The sequence below is a fragment of the Ursus maritimus genome, unplaced genomic scaffold (genome assembly GCF_017311325.1).
Source record: "Ursus maritimus isolate PB19 unplaced genomic scaffold, ASM1731132v1 scaffold_35, whole genome shotgun sequence".
In the NCBI taxonomy this organism is placed as follows: Eukaryota; Metazoa; Chordata; class Mammalia; order Carnivora; family Ursidae; genus Ursus; species Ursus maritimus.
The window spans coordinates 5,317,081-5,331,381 of record NW_024426119.1 but is presented as its reverse complement, the minus strand read 5'-3'; the positions used below and the strand labels follow the sequence as shown (position 1 = coordinate 5,331,381).

The 14,301-nt window shown below is 42.7% G+C and overlaps 1 protein-coding gene across 2 annotated transcripts in view; it reads left to right on the top strand.

The window, feature by feature from the left end:
- Nucleotides 1–14,027, top strand: part of RASGRP1 (RAS guanyl releasing protein 1) — a 79,156-nt gene extending 65,129 nt beyond the window's left edge. For both annotated transcript variants that reach the window (XM_040620446.1, XM_040620445.1), the window contains exons 11-17: nt 483–587; nt 1,358–1,467; nt 2,123–2,267; nt 2,923–2,959; nt 3,706–3,858; nt 5,193–5,578; nt 13,515–14,027. In XM_040620446.1, coding sequence (XP_040476380.1) covers nt 483–587; nt 1,358–1,467; nt 2,123–2,267; nt 2,923–2,959; nt 3,706–3,858; nt 5,193–5,578; nt 13,515–13,649 — 1,071 coding nt within the window. In that variant the 3' untranslated portion in view covers nt 13,650–14,027. The remainder of the gene's footprint in view (nt 1–482; nt 588–1,357; nt 1,468–2,122; nt 2,268–2,922; nt 2,960–3,705; nt 3,859–5,192; nt 5,579–13,514) is intronic.
- Nucleotides 14,028–14,301: the final 274 nt, after the last annotated feature.

The following is a 14,301-nucleotide window of genomic DNA, read 5'->3' as shown; positions in this document are numbered from 1 at the left end:
CGTTTTCAGGGCGTTCTAGCGGGCACTTCATGGAAAGGGTACATTCTCCCATTTTTGGAAGAGATTTTCACTTGGGCCAAGTCTCAAATAGGGATGGATTCCATCTCAGCTTGTCCAGGCCTCAGACCTTGTTCCTTGTGTCATCCTTTGTCTCAGCTGTTTTTCTCCTCACCCACGTCTTTTAGTAAGTAGAGAACAGAGGAAATTTAAATGACCCACTGCACTTTCGCTGATAGCTCTGACAAAAGGTTTCGTGCAGAGGGAATGGAGAATGGTGAGTTCTCTGTAGATGAAGAGAATACACGTGGGGAGCACTTTGTTAGCTTGTGTTGGCCCAGACTACAGTTCCACGTGGGCTCGCAGCTCCTTGCCCCTGCAGAGCTGACGCTTGTCCACAGATGCAGCCAGCAGGTGGTGGGACAGGAGGGAGCTGTGCCTTGTACATTGTAGTCATGGGGATGTTTCTGAATATTTCATTTCAGCCCCTAACACCTTCAAAACCACCAGTAGTAGTGGACTGGGCCTCCGGAGTATCTCCCAAACCAGACCCAAAGACCATAAGCAAACATGTCCAGAGGATGGTGGATGTAAGTACAGCTGTGTCTCGGCAGACGAAAGCAAGGCACAGCCTGGCTTGGCTTTATATGCGGGGTGGGCAGGAACGTAGAGGTGGGAAACTTGAAACCTGTTCCTAGTGGGCCTGTAGGACAGTTCACAAGTTATATTTTGCAAACACCCATGGGCCTTCTCTTGAAGACCTAGCAGGAGAGCATATATTTAAAGGCTGGCCATTGATTTGGGAGGCAATGAGGTGTTTGAAAAGGTTTAAGTAGGGATAATAAGGAGAATCTAATCCTGAAAATTTTGGCACTCTTGATTCTCTTCACTGTCGAGGAGGGAGTATATACTCTTGTGTTTCTACATTCATCCTTGTGGACCAATCCAGTGTAAGAAAAGGAAAGTGAGAGCCAGCCAGTGACAGAACCCTGAGCAGTCAAGGACTAAGAGGGAAGGAGTACTTCCAGCTGGGCTGTTAGAAGCACTGGAAGGGGGGCAGAGCAGAGGGAGAACAGCCCCTGTGCAACGAGCGAGGAGCATCCCGTAGCCAGAGAGGTGGCCCCTCGATGTGCTAATGGATCCACAAGCCCCAGGCCCCTGCAGATGCTGGCCCGGGGCAGACCTGCCTGTGCCCCACTGCTTCTCTGCCGCAGCCTCGGGAGCACCTTCCCTCGTTCTCTCATTCGGGCTCAGGAGAGGCTTTTCTCAGATGCTCCAGCCCTTCGTCATTTGGCTCAAGGGAGAAATGATTGGTTTCACCTTGGTAATCCCCAAAGAAACTCCTTTTTTTCCCCCACAGTCCGTCTTCAAGAACTACGATCATGACCAGGATGGGTACATTTCTCAGGAAGAGTTTGAGAAGATTGCGGCCAGCTTCCCCTTTTCCTTCTGTGTGATGGACAGAGACAGGTGAGCGTTGGTGGACAGGACGAGGAGGCTCTGATGCTAAGGGAGCCGGCATCAGATGAATGAATGCCCGTCTGGTTTGGGTTCGGACCACAGCAGACCATGGGAAACACATGGGTTTTAAATGCCTCAGAACTGAAGGTTTCATAAACCTGCCAGTTAAGGAACAGTCAACTATAAATAAGAAAACCTTTAGTGCTATTTCTTGCTTGGGCCTGCAGATCATGAGAAACAATTATTTAATACTTTGCCTATTTACTTTTCGGAAGGTTACATAAGCCCCATATTGGTTCTCGGTATGAAATCAAAGGGACAGTTGGTGGGCTCGTTATGTGTCATGTACTGTCTAAAGTCAGAAACCGCAGCATAAGGCACGTCTCTCCCTATCCAGTTTCCATTTCTTTTTTGAGCCTTTAAATTGGCTAGGAAAACCTACTTTAGCCCAAGAACACGGCTGTGGAAATGAACCCTCTCACCGCACCCACTAAGGACACGCTGTGCGTGCATCCCTACTTAAGAGCAGGCTCGTGGAGACAGTCCCCAGTCTTGTGTACCGTACCTTCCACACAAGGGTAAAAGCAAAGGTGAGTTTCTAAGGCTGGAAGCCACTCTTGTTACCCCAGACCCCACTCACACCTTGTCTGTCCCTTGCCGGCAGGGAAGGCCTTATCAGCAGAGACGAGATCACAGCGTACTTCATGAGGGCCAGCTCAATCTACTCCAAACTGGGCCTGGGCTTTCCTCACAACTTTCAAGAGACCACCTACCTGAAACCTACTTTCTGTGACAACTGTGCCGGATTTGTAAGCTGTTCTTCAAATGCTTCAGGCTGACCTTGGGGAGGGGTAGGAGACTGTTTAAATGATTAAGCCAGGCAGAGACCTCACCCCCCCCCCTTTATCAACTTAGAGCCTAAGCAAGCACCTAGAATAACCTCGTTCTCAAATGTACGTTTTTACTTGAACTCCTCTTTACTGTGTCTCCTGGATTTATTTCTACCTCTGGTACATGAGGCCTGGGACAAAGGGTAAGAAATGTTGAACTGGGGATATATTTTTTAGGTAATTACAATCATATGCTGTCACCATTGTGAGAGAAAGAAGTATGAGACGTCTCTGCCCTTTCCCCCGCAAAAGGAACTGCTTTTAAGAAGTCATGTGGCTCTGCCCCTCTCTGACCACTGCCCCACCCCGGTCCCTCCCCCCAGGATTCTGTATGCTTGTTCTTTAGTTTGGAGTCCAGAGAAACTTAGGGGCTCCTAAGTCCATGCTAGTGAGCTTCTTGAGAGCATTTGACTTTGATCAGCACAAACCCTGTGTCTGCAATTTAAGGTCAGGAGAGTTAAGATGGGGAAGACAGAGCACAATGAGGAAAAATAATGGATGCCACTGTCTGGCCTCATACCGGACAGATGAGTGATGGCTGGTACACTCTAACTCTCTCTTGTCTGTCTCATAGCTCTGGGGAGTGATCAAACAAGGATATCGATGTAAAGGTAAGGCTCAGCTTTGTCGACTGTGTTGTTTTCCCTGGTCTCAGAGGCTCTCCTAATAAAGCATTTTTTACCCAGGGGAGTTGTCCATTGAATCCACAATGGATTCCCAAACTGGTTTCCCTAGAGCACCCACTAAGAGTGACTGCCACCACAGAGAAGAGAAATGCCTGAGTGACCAGTTACAAAGCTCCCCCTTGCAAGGTCCTCTCTCTCTCTGGGTTGTCCTGGAAATAGGGATGGCGGGTAGGAGATGATGCTTTCATATGGTCATGGAAAGATGGGTCTCCAAAGCAAGGCACTTTGGGAGCAGAAGTATTTACCAAAGGCCCTTGCCAGCTTTCCTCTTATCAACAGATTACTCTGGACCTAACTGTCCTTCCTTAAAACTAGAAAAATTCAGGAGTGAAAGAGAGGAGACTTTTATGGCAAGGAAGAAAGAGTAAGACGTTAAGAGCTGTGAGCCTTCAAGGGGGTCTCTGTAAAGTAGGCAGTATATGCAGGATGACTAAGACACCCTTCTCTCCAAGACAGTGGATGCTGCTTCTGATTCTGAGACTCATGATAAGGGCTGCAACAAGACTGTGAAATCCAGAGTTGATCAAATGAGAAGACCACTAGGTTCGTTAGGAAGAGCAGGTGTCCTAGCTCCAGACTAGGACAGGCATGGGTGACGAGAGCGCTGCACATATGTGGTTTTGAGACTCTGGAGAAGAAAAGACTTCCTGACCAGGGTGTCTTGTCCACAGACTGCGGGATGAACTGCCACAAACAATGCAAAGACCTGGTTGTGTTTGAGTGCAAGAAGCGAGCCAAGAACCCAGCAGCTCCCACGGAGAACAGCACCGCTGGAGGGCCAACATCCAGCCTTTGCTCATTGGGAGCCAAAGACCTGCTCCATGGTAAGTAGGCACAGAGAACATTCCTCTTGGAAAATGAAGTGGGAAGGATAAAGTTTTCAGGGAGGAAAGATTACCTTTGTCCTTCCCCCTCTTAAAAACCACTACAGACACCATTGTGTAAGACACATTCCAAGAATTACATATCCCTTTTGGGGACCACAGTTCTGTCACATAAAATACAAATTGTCATGGGAGAAAGGTGGCAGAGAGCAGTACGATGGTCTGGTTGTAAAATGGGAGATACAAAAGAATCCATCATCCATAATACCCCAGAAAAATGCAGGGTGGTTATTTTAGGTAAACATGGTAAATATTCTGATACTTGAATAACAGTATAATTATTGAATAACAGTATAATTACAATGTTGAGCTTTATTTGGGTAAATACTTCTTGGCAATTTATGTTCCCCTGGGGAAAAATTAACTAGGATCCTTATAAGCTTTCTAGTATTAGAACTGTTGGTTCAAATTATAAATGCCAATTGGAGAACTTTTTTTGTTATACAGAAGCCATTTTGACTATACCAATCCAATGTCTTGGCTACAAAGCTTTAAGAAACATGCATTTCTATTAAAATGTTATATATTTTTAATACTTTATATAATCATTTCCCCCAAATCCTGGAAGGTAACCTTTTCATCCTCAAAGACTAAACAGCATCTAAAATCTGTTTATGTATAAATGTATAAGTGTTGTGTTTCAAACAGCCTAGAATTACTGTTGAGTCTTTGCAAAACAATAAATTGAGATGATCTGTAGTCTACCAATCTCAAATATATCCATTCTTTACTTTTCTAAGAAATTGCTCCTAATGGTTAATATCCAGGCGGGGTCCAAGGCAAGGGTGTTGGTTCAAAGAAGAAAACCAGAATGATTTCTCTCCCCTTTTCCAATTAGCATCATACGAAGGGCAATACATTTTGAGACACAATTCCACAAAGCTGCAACTTCCCTCTCACAGTTAAGCTATGCCCACTGTACAAATAGGTCCGAAAGAAAATTCCTACCAGCTCCTGGAGGCCACCTGCAAGAGGACCAAAACTTGAATGCTGACAGCTACCACATCCCAATGTCCACAGAAAATCTTTATGGACCATTTCTCTCTACAGCACTGAAGCAGGGCCTCGCTTCAACTCATCTGCAGAAACTGAAATCCTGCAGGCAAATAGAAAAATGCCCTTTCGTCGGGGTAGGTGCAGCCTGGCACCAGGGGCTGTGGCTTCACCAGCAAAGCCCCTGGAACTCCTATAAGAAAGGTCTCGTTTGAAACTAATGTGTCAATCCTGATCTCTGCTTTTCTGCGAGTACTAATATGTCATGTATCTTTCTGCAGCGCCTGAGGAAGGACCTTTCACATTCCCGAACGGGGAGGCTGTGGAACCCAGTGAGGAAAGTAAAGATCGGACCATCATGCTCATGGGAGTGTCCTCACAGAAGATTTCTGTTCGGCTGAAGAGGACTGTCGCCCACAAGGCCACCCAGACGGAATCACTGCCTTGGCTGGGCAGCGAGGGTCCTTCCGGTCCCTTTATGCTGTCCTCCCCAAGGAAGACAGCCCAGGATACGCTGTATGTGCTTCCCAGTCCCACATCGCCGTGCCCCAGCCCCGTCTTGGTCAGAAAGCGGGCTTTTGTCAAGTGGGAGAATAAAGAATCCCTCATAAAATCAAAGGAGGATCTCCGCCATCTCAGACTCCCAAGCTACCAAGAGCTGGAACAGGTACCTCCCTTTTCTTTTCTTTTCCAGACTCTGAGAGAAGTGGGGCTAACCCAGGGAAGAAGAGGCAAGCTAAGGATTCTGACCAGGTTGATTTCTAGCAGGATAAAGCCAAAAAAGAAGAGAGGATTCTGGCTTGCTTTCAAACAGTGGAGGCCACGTCTCACATTACCATGAGTAGAACAAGATAGACTGGGCTCCCTATTACCATTTCAAAGCAGTGGTGCCAGGACCCAAATCTGTTCACAGTAGGTGCTTTGAGGGGAAAAAAAAAGTTTCTCCTCATCAGCTTTCCTGTGCTGACACCACAGCCTTTTTTCTAAATGAAACTCAAACCAGAGAACGTGCTGACCTTCTGTATACATTAGACGCACGTGGCAGAGGCACAGCTGAATATAATCTACAAACTGGTAACAGCTGTACCAGGAGCTGCTTTTTCTTCTGTTCAGCTTACCATGTCCTATTATAAGGTGCCCCCTAAAGGCATTATAAAGTTTACCAAGAAGGAAGAACAGGAGTTTGGGAATATGGTTCTAAGGTTAAGGAAAAGGGCATAATGAAAGAAGAGCATAAGAAAGGAAAGGGGTCAACAGGCAGTTGCCCAAATACTCAGTTCTGTAGAGCCAATTACTACTGTACTGTACAGGGCTGGCTCAGACGGCTTCCTACCAATGATACGTAACTTAGGGAAGCTGAGATCCAGCATCATCGTAGTTTTTTAAAGGTTTTCTTTTTTCTAAAACATCAACGTTGGCAATATGTTTTTGGAGGCCTAGCAGTACAAACACAAACGCAACATCACCTAGCTAGAATTCCTTAAATAATTCAACATATTACATAGGGAAATTGCCCAAAGGGCCTCGGAATTCCCTGCCTTATTCTCAGTGTTGTACTTTCCTAGAAACTTAAATACACAACATCTGAAGAAGCAAGTTAGATAATACATGTGAAAGTCTTGGCTTGGTGCCTGGAACAAAGAATACTGGGAGGACCATATGAAAAAATAACAGATTTTCTGGATGAAAGGTGTTCTCTGGCTCAGAGTGTTTAAGACCTGCTTTAAGAATCAATCAGAAAGTGACAAAATATGGGTTACACAAAGCCCTTTCTCTTTCCTTAGGGGTAGAAACTGTCAAAAGCAACTTAGAAGAACTCATCTTGGGGACACAGATTTGTGATTCTAATCCCAGATATACTGTGCTTTACTTAGTCCTCTGTAAAAAACAGGCCAGGATTCTGTGTTCTCTACGGTTTGCTTCAGATTGTGAATAATTACTCTATTATCATGGAACACATTTACCTAGCACATAGCGATCTCGATAATTTCCATTGAGAACTCATTGTATCCAGATTACCCAGAAATTGCCTACACTTGCAGGGAGTAATCAGTATGGTATAATGTAAGAAGACTGGAGACATCAGCATGGCAGCGGGTGTTGTACCTTTCTACTTTCCCCCCATTATTTGCAACAAATTGGTTATTTATAACCAAACAAAAAGATTTGTACCCACCTGTGCTCCAGAAAGTAGGTGGCTAGGTCTCAGATCCAAGGGAAGTGGTGAGCCTGCTCCACCCCGTCTTGCCACGATCAGGCAAGAGCAACACTGGAGAGTGCAAACCAGGTCGGACTTGCAAGGAAGGTACAGAAGTTGTGGAGGCCCCACCAGCTGGGGCACCATGGGAACTGAGCCAGACCGAGGAGAGTTTGGGTGCAGAGGCTGAGGAGAACCTTAGGAGTCAGCCTCCCTCCCCAGGACAACATTGCAATGCACTGGGCTTCCTCCCTCACAGAGAACAGGGAAAGCAAAAGTGGTAACTGATCCCCCTACAGCGGGAGGGACCCGTTTCTCTCCAACAGCACCCAGATTTCTGAGGGACCTCTGGGACTGGGGGAAGGAGGAGGAAAGGGACAGATAAGAATAACCAAAGGGCACTGAAGCAACACATCTCCCCCTCCTCCATCGGGGTTTCAGCAGGTTTGCCCAAGGACCTCTGGGAGGACCCCCCCCCATCATGCCACGGGCAGCCCTCCACCACAGCCGCCAGCACGCTATACACGAGCTTTCTTAATGCACACTCCCAGGTGTAGCACCAGAGCCAGCTCAGGCAAGAAGAAACCCAAAACCTGCACTAGTATGTGGCCACCTTATGAACAACAGAAGGACGTTAACTGCCAGTCTGTTGAACGGTAACAAAGTAAACAACTCAGAAGGGTGTACGCTACTTCAGATACGGCGGCAGAGGCTCATTCCGTGGGACACCGGAAACTCACGGTAATAGGGTATCACAAAGACAAAAGAATTCCAGCAACCAAACTCAAAGGCATGGAATACTGGGATCTGATACAGAATTCAAAAGAGCTGTTATGAAGAGATTAAACAGGCTACAAGAAAACGTAGAACGGTAATTCAATGAACTAAGGAATAAAATTAATGAACAGAAAGAGTGCTTGGTCAAAAAGATTGAAATTTTTAAAGAACCAGACAAATTCTGGAGCTGAAGAATTCAGTGAGATGAAGAATGCACTGGAAAGCTTAGGAAATAAGGCAGATCAAGGAAAGAGCTAGCAACTTAGAGGACAAGAATTTAGAAATGATTGAGAAAAGGCGAGAGAACTAAGATTTTTTAAAAAGTGAATAAGCCCTGTAAGAGCTATCAGTTATGATGGGAAAAATATAGAAGGAAAAAGAAGCAGAAAGCATATAATAGCTGAGAACTTCCCAAACGTGGAGAAGAAATTGGAGAACACAAGTCCAAGAAGCTAATGGACCACCCAATTATTATTTTTTAAGATTTTATTTATTTGAGAAATCAGGAAAGAGCACAAATGGTGGGGAGGGGCAGAGGGAGAGGGAGAAGCAGATTCCCCAAGGAGCAGGGAGCCCAAAGCAGGGCTTAACCCCAGGGACCCTAAGATCATGACGTGAGCCGAAGGCAGACACTCAAACTGACGGAACCACCCAGGTGCCCCTGGACCACCCGATTATAATGCAACTGTCAAAAGTCAATGATAAAGGATCTTAAAAACTGGGAAAAGAGAAACCTATGAAGGAACCCCATTAGCCATTAGCAGGTTTCTCAGCAGAAACTCTACAGGCCATGAGAGTGTGAAATGACAAAGTATTAAAACTGCCAGCCAAGAATACTTCATCCACTAGTCACCTTTCAGATATGAATGTGAAATAGAGGCTTTCTCAGATGAAAACTGAAAGCGCTCACCACCACTAAACCTTCCTTGCTGAAAGGAGTTCCTCAAGCTGAAGTGAAACGATGCTAATTAGTGACATAAAAGCAAATGAAAGTACACCATCCGGCAGCAATGATGAGAAGTAAGCAGAATCCGAAAACTGTAACTATATTTATTAGAACAGTGTGTTCAACCTCTTACTTGTAGGAGAAAGGCCTAAGGAAAGGAGCATTAAAGATAACTATAGCTACTAAAATTTCTCAATGAACTCACAGCATAAAAAGATAAATTGTAATGTCAAAAATGGAAAGGAAAAAGAGTGGCTAGCACTTTATCTTTAGTCACTTATAAAGTTTCAAGATAAAAAGGACTATTGTAATTATGAGATGTTTTAATGTAAGCCACTTGGTAATCACAAAGCAAAAAGAATGAAATTTTGCCATTTGAAACGACATGGATGGAAATAGAGGGTATTATGCTAAGCAAAGTCAGAGAAAGACAAATACCAAATGATTTCACTCATATGTGGAATTTAACAAAACAGATGAACATAGGGAAAGGGAGGGAAAAATAAGGAAAACAGGCAAACCATTAAAGACTATAGGGAACTGACTGTTGCTGGAGGGGAGGCAGGATGGGGTAAGTGAGTGATGGGCATTAAGGAGGGCACTTATTGTAATGAGCACTGCATGTTGTATGCAACTGATGAATCACTATATTCTACCTCAAACTAATACAATATATATCAATTAAATTGAATTTAAACAAAATTTTTAAAAAGGCTCAAATCACCGTGGAAAATCACACTTTACAAAAGTAAGCAGAAACAGAGGGAAAAAGAAAATGGAGATATAAAACAACCAGAAGGCAAAAAAGATGACAGTAGTAAATCCTTACATTAAAAGTAACCACTCTAAAGAATAAATGGAATGGTTTCACCAATCAAAAGGCACAGAATGGCCGAATGGATAAAAAATAAGACCCAATTCTATGCTGCCTACAGGAAACTCATTTCAACTCTAAAGACCTATTGGCTTAAAGTAAAGGGATGGAAGAGGATATTCCACGCAAATAGAAGCCCAAAGAAAATAGGGCATAGCCATACTTATGTCAAACAAAAGACTTGAAGCCAAAAATGTTAACAAGAGACAGAAGGGCATTATATAATGATAAAAGGCTCAATACATCAACAAGATATAATAGTCATAATATATATGCACCCAACACTGGGCTTCACTGGTGAAATCTACCAAACATTCCAAGAAGAATTAACACCAATCCTTCTCAAACTGTTCCAAAAAATTGAGGAGGGAACACTTCAAACTTATTCTATAAGAAGAGCATTACACCCTGATACCAGAGCCAGATTAGGACACCAGAAGAAAACTATAGCCCAATAATGTTTATAAATACAAATGCAAATATTCTCAACAAAATATTATCAAACTCAAAATTCAAGAACATATAAAAGGATTATACACCATGACCAAATGTGATTTATCCCTTGGGTGCAAGCATAGATCAACACATACAGGGGCACCTGGGTGGCACAGCGGTTAAGCGTCTGCCTTCGGCTCAGGGCGTGATCCCGGTGTTGTGGGATCAAGCCCCACATTAGGCTCCTCCGTTGTGAGCCTGCTTCTTCCTCTCCCACTCCCCCTGCCTGTGTTCCCTCTCTCGCTGGCTGTCTCTATCCTGTCGAATAAATAAATAAAATCTTAAAAAAAAAAAATCAACATATACAAATCAATAAATGTAATACGTCGCATCAGTAAAATGAAAGAAAAATCACATGATCATCTCAGTAGAGGCAGGAAAGGCATCTGACAAAATACAACACCCTTTCATAATTTAAAAACAAAACAAAACACACAGCAGACTGGGTATAGGAGTAACATGCCTCCACATAATAAGGGCCCCAAACGACAAACCCACAGCTAATATACTCAGTGGAAAAAAGTTACATCTTTTTCTCAAGATCAGAAATAAGACAGAAGGAGGCTTACTCTCATCACTCTTATTCAACATATTACTAGAAATCTTAACTACAGCGATTAAGCAAGACGAAGAAATAAATAGCACCCAAATCAGGAAACAAAACTGTCACTATTTGCAGATGACAAGTCTGTATATATAAAATCGCCAACCAACCAAAATACTGTTTGAACTAATCAAAACTTTAGGTATAGTTGCAGGCTACAAAATCAACATACAGAAATCAGCTGCATTTCTAAACACTAAAAGGATGAAATATCTGAAAAAGAAATAGAACTGTCCTATTCACAATAGCACCAAAAGCAATGAAATACTTTAGAATACGTTTAGCCAAGGAAGCTAAAGATCTGTACAATGAAAACAAGATTTTGCTGAAAGAAATCAAAGACACAAACAAATGGAAAGATACTGTTAAAATGTCCATAGTATCCAAAGCCATCTACAGATTTAATGCAATCTCTGTTAAAATACCAACGGCAGGGGCGCCTGGGTGGCTCAGTCGTTAAATGTCTGCCTTTGGCTCAGGGCGCGATCCCAGCGTTCTGGGATCGAGTCCCACATCGGGCTCCTCTGCTGGGAGCCTGCTTCTTCCTCTCCCACTCCCCCTGCCTGTGTTCCCTCTCTCGCTGGCTGTCTGTCACATAAATAAATAAAATCTTTAAAAAAAAAATACCAACGGCATTCTTTACAGAAATAGAAAAAAATCCTAAAATCTGTACGGAACCACAAAAGAACAAACCTGGAGATATCATACTTCCTGATTTCAAACTAAACTCAAAGCTACAGTAATAAAATCAGTATGGTACTGGCACAAAAACTAACAGAGAGCAAAAGAAGAATAAAGACAGCCCAGAATTACACCTTGCTTATACAGTGAGCTAATACTTGATAAGGGCACCAAGAGCACCCAAGGGGGAAACAACAAATAGAGACTGCATCAAACTTAAAAAAGCTTTTGCGCAGCAAAAGAATTAACACAACAAAAAAGCAACATACAGAGTGGGAGAAAATTTTTGCAAACCATAAACTGGATAAAGGGTTGATATCCAAAATATATAAAGAATTCATACAACTCAATAACAACAAAATCTGATTAAAAATGGGCAGAAGAATTAAAGAGACATTTTTCTAAAGAATATATACAAATGGCCAACAGGTACATAAAAAGATGCTCAATATTGCTAATCATCAAGGAAAGGCAAATCAAAACACAATGAGCTATCAACTCACACCTGTTAGAATGGTTAGCATCAAGAAAACAAAACAGCAAGTGCTTGCTAGGATGTGCTGAAAAGCGCTGCTGGGGAGAATGTAAATTGGTGCAGCCACTAGGGAACAAGGCGTGGAGGTTCCTCAAATATTAAAAGCAGAACTATCATATTATCCAGCAATTCCATTTCTGGGTATTTATCTGAAGAACATAAAAATACTAAGTCAAAAAGAAAGATACATCCCCATGTTCACTGCACTGTTATTTACAATAGCCAAGATATGGAAACAACCTAAGCGTCCATACCTCATCAATGAAAAGACAACGAAAATGTGTACACACACACACACACACACACACTAGAGTATCATTCAGCCATGAGAAGGGAATTTGCAACAACGTGGATGGACCACAAACACATTATGCTAAGTGAAATAAAACAGAGCAAGACAGGTACTGTATGATACCACTTATATGTTGATTTTAAAAAGCCAAACTTGCGAAAACATTAGAATAGTGGTTACAAGGCACCTGGGTGGCTCAGTCGGTTAAGCGTCTGCCTTCGGCTCAAGTCATGATCTCAGAATCCTGGGATCAAGTCTCACATCGGGCTCCCTGCTCAGCGGGGAGGCTGCTTCTCCCTCTCTCTCTGCCTTTCCCCCCAGCTTGTGTTCTCTCTCATTCACTCTCTCTCTCAAGTAAATAAAATCTTTAAAAAACAAAAATAAATTTAAAAAATAAAATAAAATGGTGGTTACTACGGGAAGGATGGGAGGTACAGTTGTTGTTTAAGGGTGCCAACTTACAACGAGTGGTAAATAAGCCTGAAAGATATAATGCATGGTACGATGAATATAGCCAATACTGTACTATAATCCTCAAACCTGAGTCCAGAACTTAAATTATTCCAATTAAAAAGAATAACATTCTAACAATGAAAGGTGCTGATTGTCTTTACAATGGCAGTATTATAACATATCAGAATAACATGTTGTACATCTTAAATTTATACAGTGTCACAGGTCAAATATAATTCAATTTTAAAAAGGCAGTAGCCTGGAAGTCAACTGCCGCAGAAAATTAAATAACTAAATCCCAGTTTTGGGGGTAGGATAAAATTCTTTACCAAAGGAGTCCATTAGTTTTCAGTGATTTGGGGGGAAAAAACTTAGGCTAAATGAACTACAATATTTCGTATGACAGTATTCTGAGTCACTGTTTTCATGCCTCAGACCTGACCAGAGACTCCATTTCTGCCAAGTTTAGCTCTCCCACCGTACAGCACCCTAAGGTTTTATAGCCGTCTCTTGTCTGAGAATGGTTTATTCCGCCTGCTAGCCATCTTTGATATAACAAAAACTAATTGCTGTTTGCACATGCTCACTTGTTATTTTCTATTCAGAACAAAATAAATGTCTTGAAAATCATTTTTAATTCTCAGCCAGTGAATAGAAAATGCCAATCAAGTGTAGTACCCCCAGTATTGTTAACCGATTTGCTATTCATTGCTGCTTTATTAACATACCTCATTCTCCTTTCCCTTTAGGAAATAAACACCTTGAAAGCAGATAACGATGCTCTAAAGATCCAACTGAAATACGCACAGAAGAGAATAGAAACCCTCCAGCTTGCAAGGAGCAATCATGTCTTAGCTCAAATGGAGCACGGTGACTGTTCTTAGCCCAGAAACTGAAGGAGCACAACAATGTGTAGAGGAGTTTATCAGAGATCGCTTTACAAAAATGAGTAACACACACACCGGGGGAGCCATAGCTCGACCAGTTATTTAGTACTTTAAAAAAAGAAAAGCAAGTTACTGTGTTTTTTACTTGAAAGACTCCTAATGAGTGGAACTGTCTTCTCTTCCAGTCAGTTGAATCAAAGGAGGGGAAAGCTGAAGAATGCAGAATTTTTGCCATTCACACCATAAACTTTTTATTCCCCTGGACTAATACCAACAGCTTGATAAAAATATGACTACAGATTTTTGACGAGGTTGCTTCTCCTATGTGGCCTGTGTAGCTACTTCTTCCTTAGAACTAAAATCCCTGGAAAATCATTTTGCTTCCTTCTGTGGGTTTTCTGTGAACTGAGGGATTTATTTTGTTCCATCCAAAGCTTGCTTACAATGGGAAGATACTCACATTCCAAAAATAGATTCCCTTCCTCTATATTCCAGCATTCTTTTCGAATCTGGTTCCCACTTCACTACCTCAGATATCTAATCAATTAACCTTCTCCCATGCCTTCCTTACTAGGCTCATATTCACATGAGGATAGCTACCTAGACGTAAACTTCTAGAGATGGAGCCACAAATGGGGGGGGGGGGGGG